Raw genomic sequence first — 15,602 nt, forward strand, 5'->3', positions numbered from 1 at the left:
GGAATTAGGAGGGCTAAAAGGTGTCATGAAAAGTCATTGGCAAACAGGATTAAGGAAAACCCCAAGGCTTTTTATACGTATATAAAGAGCAAGAGGGTAGCCAGGGAAAGGGTTGGCCCACTCAAGGAAAGAGAAGGGAATCTATGTGTGGAGCCAGAGGAAATGGGCGAGGTACTGAATGAGTACTTTGCATCAGTATTCACCAAAGAGAAGGACGTGGTGGATGATGAGCCTAGGGAAGGGAGTGTAGATAGTCTCAGTCATCTCATTATCAAAAAAGAGGAGGTGTTCGGTGTCTTGCAAAGCATTAAGGTAGATAAGTCCCCAGGGCCTGATGGGATCTACCTCAGAATACTGAGGGACGCAAGGGAAGAAATTGCTGGGGCCTCGACAGAAATCTTTGCATCTTCATTGGCGACAGGTGAGGTCCCAGAGGACTGGAGAATAGCCAATGTTGTTCCTTTGTTTAAGAAGGGTAGCAAGGATAATCCAGGAAATTATAGGCTGGTGAGCCTTACGTCAGTGGTAGGGAAGTTATTAGAGAGGATTCTTCGGGACAGGATTTACTCCCATTTGGAAACAAATGAACTTATTAGCGAGAGGCAGCATGGTTTTGTGAAGGGGAGGTCGTGTCTCACTAACTTGATTGAGTTTTTTGAGGAATTGACGAAGATGATTGATGAAGGAAGGGCAGTGGATGTTATCGATATGGACTTCAGTAAAGCCTTTGACAAGGTCCCTCATGGCAGACTGGTACAAAAGGTGAAGTCACACGGGATCAGAGGTGAGCTGGCAAGATGGATACAGAACTGGCTCTGTTATAGAAGACAGAGGGTCGCAGTGAAAGGGTGCTTTTCTGAATGGAGGGATGTGACTAGTGGTGTTCCGCAGAGATCAGTGCTGGGACCTTTGCTGTTTGTAGTATATGTAAATGATTTGGAGGAAAATGTAGCTGGTCTGATTGGTAAGTTTACGGACGACACAAAGGTTGGAGGAGTTGCGGATAGTGATGAGGATTGTCAGAGGATACAGCAGGATATAGATTGGTTGGAGACTTGGGCGGAGAAATGGCAGATGGAGTTTAATCCGGACAAATGTGAGGTAATGCATTTTGGAAGGTCTAATGCAGGTGGGAAGTATACAGTAAATGGCAGAACCCTTCGGAGTATTGACAGGCAGAGAGATCTGGGCGTACAGGTCCACAGGTCATTGAAAGTGGCAACGCAGGTGGATAAGGTAGTCAAGAAGGCATACGGCATGCTTGCCTTCATCGGTCGGGGCATAGAGTATAAAAATTGGCAAGTCATGTTGCAGCTGTACAGAACTTTAGTTAGGCCACACTTAGAATATTGCGTGCAATTCTGGTCGCCACACTACCAGAAGGACGTGGAGGCTTTGGAGAGGGTACAGAAGAGGTTTACCAGGATGTTGCCTGGTCTGGAGGGCATTAGCTATGAGGAGAGGTTGGATAAATGTGGACTGTTTTCACTGGAATGACGGAGGTGGAGGGGCGACATGATAGAGGTTTGCAAAGTTATGAGCGGCATGGACAGAGTGGATAGTCAGAAGCTTTTTCCCTGGGTGCAAGAGTCAGTTCTAGGGGACATAGGTTTAAGGTGCGAGGGGCAAAGTTTAGAGGGGAGGTGCGAGGCAAGTTCTCTACACAGAGGGCGGTGAGTGCCTGGAACTTGCTGCCAGGGGAGGTGGTGGAAGCAGGTACGATAGCGACGTTTAAGAGGCATCTTGACAAATACATGAATAGGATGGGAATAGAGGGATACGGTCCCCGGAAGTGCAGAAGGTTTTAGTTTAGGCAGGCATCAAGATCGGCGCAGGCTTGGAGGGCTGAATGGCCTGTTCCTGTGCTGTACTGTTCTTTGTTCTTGGTTCTATTTTAATGCAAGGAGTCTTACTAGTAAGGCAGATGAATTGAGGGCGATGATTTGCACATGGGATTATGATATTATTGCTATCACAGAGACATGGTTGAGGGAGGGGGAGGACTGGCAGCTCCATATTCCAGGGTATAGAATCTACAGGCGAGACAGGGGAGGGGATAAAAGAGGAAGTGACATTGCACTTTTGATCAAGGAGTCGATTAGTGCAGCAAAGAGGGATGATATCTTAGAAGGTTCCTCAAATGAGGCCATAGGGGTAGAACTTAAAAACAAAAAGGGGACAATCACTTGGCTGGGAGTGTACTACAAGCCTCCAAACAGTCAGGGAGAGATAGAGGAGCAGATATGAAGGCAAATCTGAGAGAGGTGTAAAAATAATTTGGTAATAATAGTAGGGGATTTCAACTTCCCCAATATCAGCTGGGGTAGTCTTAGTGCAAAAGGCTTAAAGGGGACGGAATTCTTAAAATGCATACAGGAGAGCTCTTTGAGCCACAATGTAGAAAGTCCTACAAGGGGCAGTACTGGACCTAATCGTAGGGAATGAAGCCGGTCAAGTCGTAGAAGTGTCAGTGGGGAAACATTTCGGGGACAGTGACCATAACTCTGTAAGACTTAAGGTAGTTAGGGAAAAGGACAAAGATGAACCAGAAATAAAGGTACTGAATTGGGGGAAGGCCGAATTCAATATGATAAAATAGGATCTGGCCAAAGTGGACTGGGAGCAGCTACTTGTAGGAAAGTCTACATCAGACCAGTGGGAGTCATTCAAAGAGGAAATAGTGAAAGTTCAGAGCCAACACGTACCCATTAAGGTGAAGGGTAGGACCAACAAGTCCAGGGAACCCTGGATGTCAAGGGATATGGAGGATTGCATCAGGGAAAAAAAGGAGGCTTATAGCAGATTCAGAGCACTGAAAACAGTGGAGGCACTGAAGGAGTATAGTAGTTTAAAAAGTAATTAGGAGAACGAAGAGGGGACACGAAAAAACACTGGCGGGCAAGATAAAGGAAAATCCGAAGGTGTTATATAAGTATATTAAGGGCAAGAGGATAACCAGGGAAAGAGTAGGGCCCATTAGGGACCAAAGTGGCAATCTGTGTGTGGAGCCGGAGAACATAGGTGAGGTTTTAAATGATTACTTTTCATCTGTGTTAGCTATGGAGAAGGACGATGTAGGTGTAGCGATCAGGGACAGGGATTGTGATATACCTGAACATATTAGCATTGAAATGGAGGAAGTATTAGCTGTTTTAGCGGACTTAAAAGTGGATAAATCCCTAGGCCCAGATGAGATATATCCCAGGCTGTTATGTGAGGCAAGGGAGGATATAGCAGGGGCTCTGAAACAAATTTTCAAACCCTCTCTGGCCACAGGAGAGGTACCAGAGGATTGGAGGACAGCGAATGTGGTACCATTATTCAAGAAGGTTAGCAGGGATATACCAGGTAATTGCAGGCCGGTGAATCTAACATCAGTGGCAGGGAAACTATTGGAAAAAATTCGGAGGGACAGGATTAATCTCCACTTGGAGAGGCAGGGATTAATCAAGGATAGTCAGCATGGCTTTGTCAGGGGGAGATCATGTCTCACTAACTTGACTGAATTTTTCGAGGCGGTGACTAGATGTGTAGATGCGGGTAAAGCAGTTGATGTAGTCAACATGGACTTCAGTAAGGCTTTTGATAAGGTCCCGCATGGGAGATTAATTAAGAAAGTAAGAGCCCATGAGATCCAGGGCAATTTGGCAAATTGGATGCAAAATTGGCTTAGTGGCAGGAGGTAGAGGGTGATGGTCGAGGGTTGTTATTGCGAGTGGAAGCCTGTGACCAGTGATATACCACAGGGATCGGTGCTGGGACCGTTGCTGTTTATAGTTTACATTAATGATTTAGACGTAAATATAGGAGGTATGATCAGTAAGTTCGCAGAGGACATGAAAATTGGTGGTGTCGTAAATAGTGAGGAGGAAAGCCTTAGATTACAAGACGATATAGATGGGCTGGTATGATGGACAGAGCAGTGGCAGATTGAATTTAATCCTGAGATGTGTGAGGTGATGCATTTTGGGAGGACTAACAAGGCAAGGGAATATACTATGGATGGTAGGACCCTAGGAAGTACAGAGGGTCAGAGGGACCTTGGTGTACTTGTCCATAGATCACTGAAGGCAGCAGCACAGGTAGATAAGGTGGTTAGGAAGGCACCACCATCACCCACCTACCAACAATCTCTATCAACCAGTACTCAACCCTTCAATTCATATGCTTCACCTCACACACTTAGGATTGTTGCAAACCATGCACTCACAAATCACTGCTTCCACACACTGGCAGCTATTACATCATGATAGCCACACCCAAAAATACTGCAGGACACTCACTGACACATACCCCTCTTTCTAGCAGGTAAAGGTGGCAGCAGGAAACAAATATTGGAGGGCAAGATGCCTGCATGTTTTAATCCCCCCCATGAAGGAGACAGTGCTGGCCATCATGGGAAGGGACATCGCTGAGACTATGGCTATCGCGGGGATGAAGCGATAAATGATGAGGGTATCTGCATACCTAGTCCTTCTTCTCTCATGCCACTCCTCCCTCATCCCTCAATCTTCTCCGACTTGGAAGCTGCAGAGGGTGTAAGCATGTACTTCTTACTGTTATAATCCCTGTGGAGACCACCAACAAACCAAAAGAATCAAATCCATGGACTGACCCCAAACGGACAAGATTTCACTTTTATAAATTTTACTTTAACAGCCAAACCAAAACCAATATAAATTAAACATGAAGCAACAGACAGATCACGATCAATATATATATATTACAAATTAAACCTGGACTATAAAAACAACAGAGATGGGTCTCACTGGGTAGTCCACCTAACATAAATGACACCAACTTACAATCACACAGTTCCTCAGGTAGATTTTCAGCTCCTTTCTTCAAGGATTTAGCTGCTGTTCTTCTTCAGGCAGCAATTCCCTCTCATTCCGAGCTCCACGGGTGTGGTCTTCCCCACAAGAAGCACTTCTCCAGAACCTCCTCATCTCTGCTCATCGCAGTCTTGATAGATTTACCAGTCTTTCCTTTATCCGAGTCCTTCAGTGAAAACCTATGCACTGTTTGGCTGGGTTTGGTTAGTCAGTTACTTTAAATAACAGAAACAGCTCCTGGATTCAGTCTTCACTTTCTTCTGCATCCTGGCGCTCCATTCCTGCCTGATCCGCCTGGCCTGGGGAGGACTCTGTCTCCTTTTATCTGGTTCTAACTAGTGTCAGTTTACCCGGAAACCTGAAATTGTTTTTCCAGCTTCTGTTTCAGTGTTGGCTTCCGTTTCTGTTTCAGCTCTGGTTTCCCTCTCAGTTAGAGTCTAAAAAACAAGCTTTGCAACCACGGATTTCATCATACTTACATTCTTTTCTCCCTCACCAAAACCCAACACTTGTCCCTTTTTCCTTTCAGATACCCAGGAACTGTAACCTTCGCAGTTAGTGGAGGAAGAGGAAGAAGAAGTGAAGATGAAGAGACACCTTCACTCATTCTTTCACTCACAACCACCAGCTCAGATACTGACACCATGGGCTGGATTTTATGGGCCCCCGAGGTGAGGCTGGAGGCGGGGGCATTCACAGAATCATAACGGGTGGCGGGGGGTGGAGGGCCCATTGCCGCCCCGTCGTCAAACAATCTTGCCAGAGACAGGATAGGCCTATGACAGCATTTCTGCCCAGAGGCCAATTGAGCCCTTAAGTGGCCTATTAATGGCCACTTAAGGGCCCCTTCCCGCCGCCGGCGGGATCTAATCAGTGGCAGGGGGATGCCTCCGCCAAGTGGGAAGGGTACCTTGTAAAACAAGGCCTCCTCCCTGCGGGGTTGGGGCGGGAGGTGGGTTCCCTCCTCTGTGGACAATCTGTGGCCTACAGAGGGCTCCAGCAGGGAATCAATGCACCTCCCAGGACCCACTCCTTCCCCTGGACTTTGCAACCAACCCCCAAACCTCCCTTGCTAGGGCCTTCCGGACTGACCCCGCTAACCCCACCTCACTTACCTGAGGAATGGGGTTCCAACGCTGTGCTTGGGTCCAAGGCCTCTGCAATACTGGCAGTGGCCACCGCTCCCACTGGTGCTGCCGATACTGCTGAGCTGCCAGCCCTGTGATTGGCCGGCAACTCTTGGAGGCGGGATCCCCGTCTTTAAAGGGATGGGGATCCCGGCATGGGACACTTAACCTTCAAAACACTGGAAGATCCATCCCTGTGCATATTTTAGAGGCTAGGATAGAGGCAGGACCTGTACATGATGAGACACCAGGCACAAGTGCACAGGAGCAAGGGCAGGGGAAGGTAGCACACTAGTTCTGCTGCAGAGGAGTCAGATGAGGACTACGATGGGCCAGGCAAAAGAAGAAGGCTGATGGGTATACACATCCAAATGCTTGGTGCATTGTAAAGCCTGCCAGAAAGCCTGTGCATAATGTCAGGGAGCATAGAGGAATCCAGCACTAACTTGGCACAGCGCTTTGCATGGAGTTTGGAGCTAGCTACTTCTTTCCAACATGGTACAGGTGGTCACCTCCATCAGCACACCTGTGGAATGCACCATGATTTAACATCTGACAGCTGATGTCACAGCTTGCATTGCAGCACAAACAGCTTCCATCAAAAGTCTGAGTACTCTTGCGGAAGCTCAGACTGCTGCCGTGATGGCTCTGTATACCACTGTTCAAAAGAACTTCCAGAGCATCACAGCAGTCCAGCAATCTGTTCTTCAACAGGTCAGTTGACCCAATTGAGTTCCCCTTCTTCTTTTCTCCCTCTTTCCACTTTTAGTGCTAAGCTGAAACCTTTCACTGTTTACTTTTCCAAGCCTTTCAAAACTTTGAACAGATATTCGAAATCCGCGCCCCCCCCCCCGCACCCACATTAGCCTTCTTTGTTGTAATGTGCACAGGCCTAGTTTGCCAAGTTTTTCAGTGTAACAACATGGAATCATTTTAGCAAATCACTTTCATTACCAAGTCTAGTTATCAATATCTTTTCCATAATGAGGGTGCTCAAATTCTACAAACAGCACTGCATCTATGGCTTAATGTGTTGCACAAATTCATCACCACATTCTTGCTTTCGTGTTCATTCTCCCTCTATACAAATTTAGAACCCTATTTACTCTTTTTATGACTTATCTAGCTGCAGTCCTACTTTTAAAGATCTTTATATTGTCAGGCAAACCCCCCACCTGAGGCACACATTATTTCGCCACATGAACATTAAAACTTAAAATTGCAAGCCCCTGACTGGAAGGACATTTGTATAGTACTAGCAGTGTTTGAACAATGGGGACCCAGTTGTTGCTTCCCCAATACAAGGAAGAAGTGGTCTGATCAGTTTTAATCACATGACTAACTGGCTGTTGCAGAGAATTTGAATTTCCAACAAAGGATTTTGAACTCAGACAAAGCCATGTGCTCATGGAGTAAAGAACTCTCCTGAAACTGAAGCAAGAAGTCCTCTCTCCTGCCTGTTTCCATCTCCTTCCCACAGAACTGAATCTTGTGAAAACACATGAAACTCAAAGAGAGAAAAGTTTCCGACGTGAGCAAGATTTTAAGAAGACTACTGCGCTCCAACAAAACGCAAGACTACTTACAAAAGGACTACAGTGAGCTCGAAGCACCGTAACAAGATATTGCCTCAAACCCCTCTCTACTATATTTGCCTTTTCTCTTTTCTGTTCTTATCTGCATGTGTATATCGCATGTGCATGCTAGCGTGGGTGCATCGTATATCAATAGGCGTGAACCATATCAGAGTTTAAGTTTTAATAAAGTTTCATCTTTCTTCTTTAAACCTGAGAAAGCCTGTGTGAATTGGTTTCTTTGTTTTATAATTGGAAAACTGTGAACAAGAATTCACGAAAAGGGGAGCTCAAAACACAATGTGTTTAAAATTTCTCACCTGGTCGTAACAATATCTAATCTCTATATCTCATTGTTCCTGAATTCCATTCAGAATGTTACCATTTAGCTTTTTTCCAACCTCATTTTCCCAAAATATCCCCACTTTATCTATTCCTAAGATCTGAAAATACACTCTAGGTTTTCATGTCCTAACGACACCCACAGGGGTATGACCTCCTCTTGGAACAATTCAGAGGCATTGCACAGCTAATCGATCATCTAATGTGCTTGTTCACAGCACACCCACCCACTGTTTCAGTTTCAGAACACATCACGACACAAATGTGGAGGGTATTTAGGGAGCACTTGCTGCGACTGCTGGATAGGTTTGTCCCGATGAGGCAAGGAAGGGATGGTAGGGTGAAGGAACCTTGGATGACAAGAGATGTGGAACAGCTAGTCAAGAGGAAGAAGGAAGCTTACTTAAGGTTGAGGAAGCAAGGATCAGACAGGGCTCTAGAGGGTTACAAGGTAGCCAGGAAGGAACTGAAGAATGGACTTAGGAGAGCAAGAAGGGGACATGAAAAAGTCTTGGCGGGTAGGATTAAGGAAAATCCCAAGGCGTTCTACACTTATGTGAGGAACAAGAGGATGGCCAGAGTGAGGGTAGGGCCGATTAGGGATAGTGGAGGGAACTTGTGCCTGGAGTCGGAGGAGGTAGGGGAGGTCCTAAGTGAATAATTTGCTTCAGTATTCACTAGTGAGAGGGACCTGGTCGTTTGTGAGGACAGCGTGGAACAAGCTGATATGCTCGAACAGGTTGAGGTTAAGAGGGAGGATGTGCTGGAAATTTTGAATGATATGATGACAGATAAGTCCCCGGGGCCAGACGGGATATACCCAAGGATATTACGGGAAGCGAGGGAAGAGATTGCTGCGCCTTTGGCGATGATCTTTGCGTCCTCACTGTCCACTGGAGTAGTACCGGATGATTGGAGGGTGGCAAATGTTGTTCCCTTGTTCAAGAAAGGGAATAGGGATAACCCTGAGAATTATAGACCAGTCAGTCTTACGTCGGTAGTGGGCAAATTATTGGAGAGGATTCTGAGAGACAGGATTTATGATTATTTGGAAAAGCATGGTTTGATTATAGACAGTCAGCATGGCTTTGTGAGGGGCAGGTCATGCCTCACAAGCCTTATTGAATTCTTTGAAGATGTGACAAAACACATTGATGAAGGAAGAGCAGTAGATGTGGTGTATATGGACTTTAGCAAGGAGTTTGATAAGGTTCCCCATGGTAGGCTCATTCAGAAAGTGAGGAGGCATGGGATACAGGGAAAGTTGGCTGTCTGGATACAAAATTGGCTGGCCCATAGAAGACAGAGGGTGGTAGTAGATGGAAAGTATTCAGCATGGAGTTCGGTGACCAGTGGTGTTCCGCAGGGATCTGTTCTGGGACCTCTGGTCTTTGTGATTTTATAAATGACTTGGATGAGGAAGTGGAAGGCTGGGTTAGCAAGTTTGCCGATGACACGAAGGTTGCTGGAGTTGTGGATAGTGTGGAAGGCTGTTGTAGGTTGCAACAGGACATTGACAGGATGCAGAGCTGGGCTGAGAAGTGGCAGATGGAGTTCAACCTGGAAAAGTGTAAAGTGATTCATTTTGGAAGGTCGAATTTGAATGCAGAATACAGGCTTAAAGACAGGATTCTTGGTAGTGTGGAGGAACAGAGGGATCTTGGGGTCCATGTTCATAGATCGCTCAAAGTTGCCACACAAGTTGATAGGGTTCTTAAGAAGGCGTATGGTGTGTTGGCTTTCATTAACAGGGGGATTGAGTTTAAGAGCCGCGAGGTTATGCTGCAGCTCTATAAGGCCCTGGTTAGACCACACTTGGAATATTGTGTTCAGTTCTGGTCGCCTCATTATAGGAAGGATGTGGAAGCTTTAGAGAGGGTGCAGAGGAGATTTACCAGGATGCTGCCTGGACTGGAGGGCATGTCTTACGAAGAAAGATTGAGTGAGCTAGGGCTTTTCTCATTGGAGCGAAGAAGGATGGGAGGTAACTTGATAGAGGGGTACAAGATGATGAGAGGCATAGATAGAGTTGATAGCCAGAGACTTTTTCCCAGGGTGGAAAGGGCTATCACCAGGGGACATAATTTTAAGGTGATTGGAGGAAGGTTTCGGGGAGATGTCAGATGTAGGTTCTTTACACAGAGAGTGCGGGTGCGTGGAATGCATTGCCAGCGGTGGTAGTAGAAGCAGATACATTAGGGACATTTAAGCGACTCTTGGATAGGTACATGGATGATAGTAGAATGAAGGGTAGGTAGTTAGTTTGATCTTAGAGTAGGTTAAAGGTTTGGCACAACATCGTGGGCCGAAGGGCCTGTTCTGTGCTGTACTGTTCTATGTTCTATCACAACTGTCTGAAATCACCTTCTTGATAACAGCTAATATGTCAAATGCCATTATATGCGAGAGGCAGCTCTCATGTTATGGAGGGTAATTAAGTTTTCATTGCAACATGATAATCACCATTATTCAGCTGAATGTGACTGAATCATAAAAATAATATTACTGCAAAAGGTTCCTAAAAAGGTTTTAGTAAAAGGAATTTATGTCAAAAATTTCTAGTGAAGTACAGGGCAGAGGAGTGTGGTGAGAAAGGAAATGTATTGGTGTGAAGTAGAGGCTGGTGACAGAGATGGAGAGCAAACCCGGAGCTGCATATGGAACTGGAGCTTGGGAGCACTGGACTCTGTCACTAGCTGAAGAATGAAACCTTTTTTTTAATTCACAAAAAGCACCCATAGATCCTAGAGATACATCTGTTTGTTCAAAAGATCTGTAACTTTTAAAATATTCAAACTATAATGCAGTTCTCAGCAGCTGTTTAATTTCCTTTGCATTTATAACACTTTGTGACTAATTTTGCAACTTGCCCTACAAGAGTGGAGTGCTTCATGTTGCGCCAGCCAACCAATGGTTATGCTCAGCAAACAATTCTTATGGCTGCATTCAATCCTGAGCAAAGAGCAACCTCTTGCTCCATCACCCACCCATTCCTTTTTCCATTACCAAGTCTAGTCATTGGGTTTAAATTAGTGACTGTTCGCAGAGCTCAGATGCAATTAGGTTTCCCCTCAGGCTCCACAAAGCATTCCTTGGTTTTGGCTGTTTGCACTGCTCAGCTTCTACGGGACAGATTTTCCAATAAAACTACTAACTGGTAATGATTGTGGTTTATCTGCAGTGCATGCTTTTCTAAAAATGTGTCTCTTTTTCTGCCATCATGAATTAAGTTACATTAATTCAATCCTCATTGCTCTCTGGTCAGGCCTAAGTAAGCAATACCCACATCTGGGGATGTCATTATGGATGATGTCATAGCATTTTTAAGTTTTTACCTAAATAAAATCATGTTGCTCACCTGTGTAGTGTACAGCCACTTTTGATCACTTCAACAGTTGAGTTAACCCAGATCCAGGATACTAGTGATTGAGTCACTTGTCATCAATTTAACACAACAGACATATGGCCTGGAATCCATCCAGGCATTGCATTCATCCCGTGGGCAAATCACATGCTCATTAGGACTATGCATGTGTGACAAATGCAATGCATGGAAGAGAAGTTTCTAGTCAATATTCTCATATAAATAATCCCAGTCCACGCTTGTGGTGAGACATTAAGAAGTTAAGAGAATGGTTGGGGAAGCTGAAACATTGCTGCACCAACATTTTAATACCTGAATCTGTTGCTTTCCGCCAATACTGAAAATTGCTCCACACATTATGTAGACAAATTTAATATTTGTAATGAACAGTTACTATCCATCAATCTCAAATGCATTCTTGCTACCTTGAGACCCAAAAACTCTCTTCCTTAATACTCCTGCAACCCAACAACCTTCAACTTTTCCCGCATATCAGACACTGCACGGATCAGGAGGTAATGAATTCAGGCCCCAATGACTGCAGATGACATCACTGGAGGAAACTGCCTTTGAAGAACCACTGCATCAATGGTGTGAAGGCATTGATTTAATTGGCTGAATTTTAACATCTCAACCCACTCGCAGCAGGGGTGGTCGACAGTGCATTGGAAACCCGGAAGTTTCAGCAATGGGTTTTTCAGTGTTTTGTCAACTGAGCCACAGTATTAGCGTCCCACTTCCAGGTTTCCCAACCAATTTGAGCAGGTGGCTGTGATGACAACCCGAACTTAACTGTTGAAGTTTCACTATTTAAAGTGATCCTGCGTGGGCCAGAATGAAAGCATTCTACAATTGCCAAGAGAGAGCCAGCTGCTTGACAGATGGAGTGTCAACAAGGGAAGGCTGTCTCACGGTTCTCAGACGCATCCCTGGACACAATGCTGCAGGCTGTAAAAGCTCACAGGGAGATTCTGTTCCCAGTGAATGGAAGGAATAAGCTTGTCTCGGAAACCTCCCAGGCGTAGCTGTAAATGGCAGAGGAAGTGTGGTTGCTCCTGGATATAATTCCACAAGAGGTTCAATGACAGGCCATCGGGGGGGGTCCATCCACCCTAATTGCCTGCCCCTCTTCCGTGGTTACATTCACATCCAGGTGTCCCTGGAGAAGGAGCAGGGGGTGTCCATTGGTACGCTTGAGGCCTTCCATGACCGGTGGACACCGCAGGGGCTGGAGTGCATCATCGATGCCAAAAATGAAATTTCAATTTAACTTTTGTTTTATTTATTCGATTTTAATTAAGTTAATTTTTTAAATTTATATAAAGGGGGCTTGATGAATAAAGGCCCCCTCAACAAAAATATATAAAAGGGGCCTGGGGTATAAAGGCCACCTTATGAAGAAAAAAAAAACAGGGTTAGGTACAGAGTAAATCTCCCCTACAGAAAAAAAAAGAAGAGGTTCAATGACCTCATCAGGTGAGTAGCATACCACATTCAGGTGCAAATCCCCTCATTCAGACTTCCCAGCCTCCTCCTGCACAGCACTCCTCAGACCAACACACCTTTCAGGTGCACTCTCTTACAAGTACCTCCTCATATCTCCATCTGACCAGCCACCACTCACCATGCACGTAATCTTATAGCCATGTCATTCCCATCCCTCACACTGACCTCCAAATTGATTTGAAAGTGCTTCTATTTTTAAAAATATTTTTTGAGGATTCATATCTTAGAATTATGGACATTAGTTCATTTGGGAAAAATAAAAAGATTCCATGGATGTGTTTATTTACAAGGGTCACTGAGATGTCTTGTTTGAAAACAAACCTTTACTGGATGTCACATGCTTTAAGCTCAATAAACAATGGAAACATTGGTGGCTTTGGGGAAATGTTTACAAAGAAGGTCGAATTTGAATGCAGAATACAGACTTAAAGACAGGATTCTTGGTAGTGTGGAGGAACAGAGGGATCTTGGGGTCCATGTCCATAGATCGCTCAAAGTTGCCACCCAAGTTGATAGGGTTGTTAAGAAAGCGTATGGTGTGTTGGCTTTCATTAACAGAGGGATTGAGTTTAAGAGCCGCGAGGTTATGCTGCAGCTCTATAAAGCCCTGGTTAGACCACACTTGGAATATTGTGTTCAGTTCTGGTCGCCTCATTATAGGAAGGATGTGGAAGCTTTAGAGAGGGTGCAGAGGAGATTTACCAGGATGCTGCCTGGACTGGAGGGCATGTCTTACGAAGAAAGATTGAGTGAGCTAGGGCTTTTCTCATTGGAACGAAGAAGGATGAGAGGTGACTTGATAGAGGTGTACAAGATGATGAGAGGCATAGATAGAGTTGATAGCCAGAGACTTTTTCCCAGTGTGGAAAGGGCTATCACCAGGGGGCACAATTTTAAGGCGATTGGAGGAAGGTTTCGGGGAGATGTCAGAGGTAGGTTCTTTACACAGAGAGTGGTGGGTGCGTGGAGTACACTGCCAGCGGTGGTAGTAGAAGCAGATACATTAGGGACATTTAAGCGACTCTTGGATAGGTACATGGATGATAGTAGTATGAAGGGTATGTAGGTAGTTTGATCCTAGAGTAGGTTAAAGGTTCGGCACAACATCCTGGGCCGAAGGGCCTGTACTGTACTGTACTGTTCTATGTTCTATGTCAAGATTTGTGGTGGTCAGAAGGTTTCACTTTCGGGATATTGCTTTGGTTCAGTTGGGGTGTGGACTGTTGTTGAAAGCAGTTGGTTGTGTAGCCTGCTGAAAAACACCCAGCTCCTCTTTATCTCTGTGAAAAAACCCTGCAAATCCAGTGTGCGAGAGCTAAAATCCCTGATGCCGCATTTCTCCAATAAGGCCTGCCAAATTAATTCTTGACACCATCTGATAAGAACTGCTCCAGAAAAGATCCCAGTGACCCGTCTACGTGTGCTCAGACTCCAGACTGTATGCCATTTTTGGGACACAACATATCTCATCCTTTTTCTTCAAAAATAAGTAAGTATTTGGCTAAAGTTTTTTTTTGTTTTTTTTGTAAAAGACCTCTGCAGAAAGAGGTTCTTTATTTTTTGTTTTTTTTTCAGTGTGTGTGAGTGTGTGTATTGAGTATTTAAAAAGGGAACTTTCATATTTTAATCTGTGTGTTAATGCTTTGCCTCATTGGATGAGACATGTTTTATAATAAACTGATAATTTTGTTATTAAAGAAACCTGGTTGGTGTATTTTATTCTGGGACAAAGAGTAGAGTATATGACTGACCGTATCGGTAACTGGGTAAACATTTCAATATATGTTGTGACCTTTTGCAGAAGTGGAACTAGAGAAAGACAGTGCACTCCTCCCTCCTTGGTCAGAATAAAATGTTGTCCTTCGATCCTCTCAACACATTCCATTTCTCACACTCATAACTCTCTTCTTTACCTCCTTGCAGGAAAAGAGAATGCACAACACCAAGGAGAGTTAGAGAACTGTGGTGGAGGGGCCTCTACTGATCACGAAACTAACCACTGCAGAGGATAATGCACTGGAGATAAGCAGAATCTTAGCATGCCTGGCTATTGGCAATGGAGAGACAGAAGTCTCCCAGCTACCATGTTGACTTGATGTCAGCAGGCACTGAAAAATGATGACTGAGAACCCTCTCACCTTGCCAGTTCTAATTTACGTTTTTCATCTTCCACAGGTTCTGCAAGCGTCCCTCAGGAGCTGGTGCCAGAAGAGGGCGAAGAGTTTGCAGAAGTGGTTATGTACTATGAGCAAGCACCATCACACACCAGCTCAGATACACACGCCTCGATGGGGCCTCCAACACAGGTAGTTGGGTTGTCACATGGTGAGCCCCACTCCACAAATGAGCATGAGCAGGTGTCGGAGACAGGGATAGCAGTGGAGAATCCCTGTCGGAGGCTGAAGGACTCTCCAAGCTCTGTTCAACTGGACACAGATGTTGAGCCTCAGGAGTCATCGATGAAGAGGACTATTCTGGAGCAAATCAGTGAGGTTCTTTCCAGAGACACTGCACACAATTGGAGAGAGATTGGAGGAGGCTGTCTCCACTATGAGTGCCATGATCTCTCAGGCCTTTCTGTTGATGTCTATCTCCATGGGAAGCGTGGCCATCTGCATGAAGCTCCATGCATGGCAGGGAACCGGGTGCACACTGGCCCTCACCAATGGCCTGCACACTCAGTCAGCCAGATTCAGTAGGATGGTGAAAGCCTCGCCTTGACCAGTTAAGTGCAGCAAAATGCTTTTCAGTCTTGGCTAACAGGGAATTGCAAGTGGGCCATGAGAGAGGTGGTGATGAATGGGGTCTTTGCTCAAAGCACTTCTCCCCCTTTGCTCCCCAGCCCCAGTCAGAG

The 15,602-nt window shown here is 45.3% G+C and overlaps 1 protein-coding gene across 6 annotated transcripts in view; it reads right to left on the minus strand.

Moving 5' to 3' along the window:
* Positions 1–15,602, minus strand: part of fbxl7 (F-box and leucine-rich repeat protein 7) — a 530,556-nt gene that overhangs the window by 220,471 nt on the left and 294,483 nt on the right. The window contains exon 1 of one of the 6 annotated variants that reach the window (XM_068050410.1): positions 4,468–4,518. The exons of the other annotated variants lie outside the window; for them this stretch is intronic. Within the exon in view, the coding sequence (XP_067906511.1) occupies positions 4,468–4,486 (19 nt within the window). The 5' untranslated portion in view covers positions 4,487–4,518. Of the gene's footprint in view, positions 1–4,467; positions 4,519–15,602 lie in introns of those variants that run through there. 6 annotated transcript variants of the gene reach the window in all.

The sequence above is a fragment of the Heterodontus francisci genome, chromosome 2 (genome assembly GCF_036365525.1).
Source record: "Heterodontus francisci isolate sHetFra1 chromosome 2, sHetFra1.hap1, whole genome shotgun sequence".
Lineage (NCBI taxonomy): Eukaryota > Metazoa > Chordata > Chondrichthyes > Heterodontiformes > Heterodontidae > Heterodontus > Heterodontus francisci.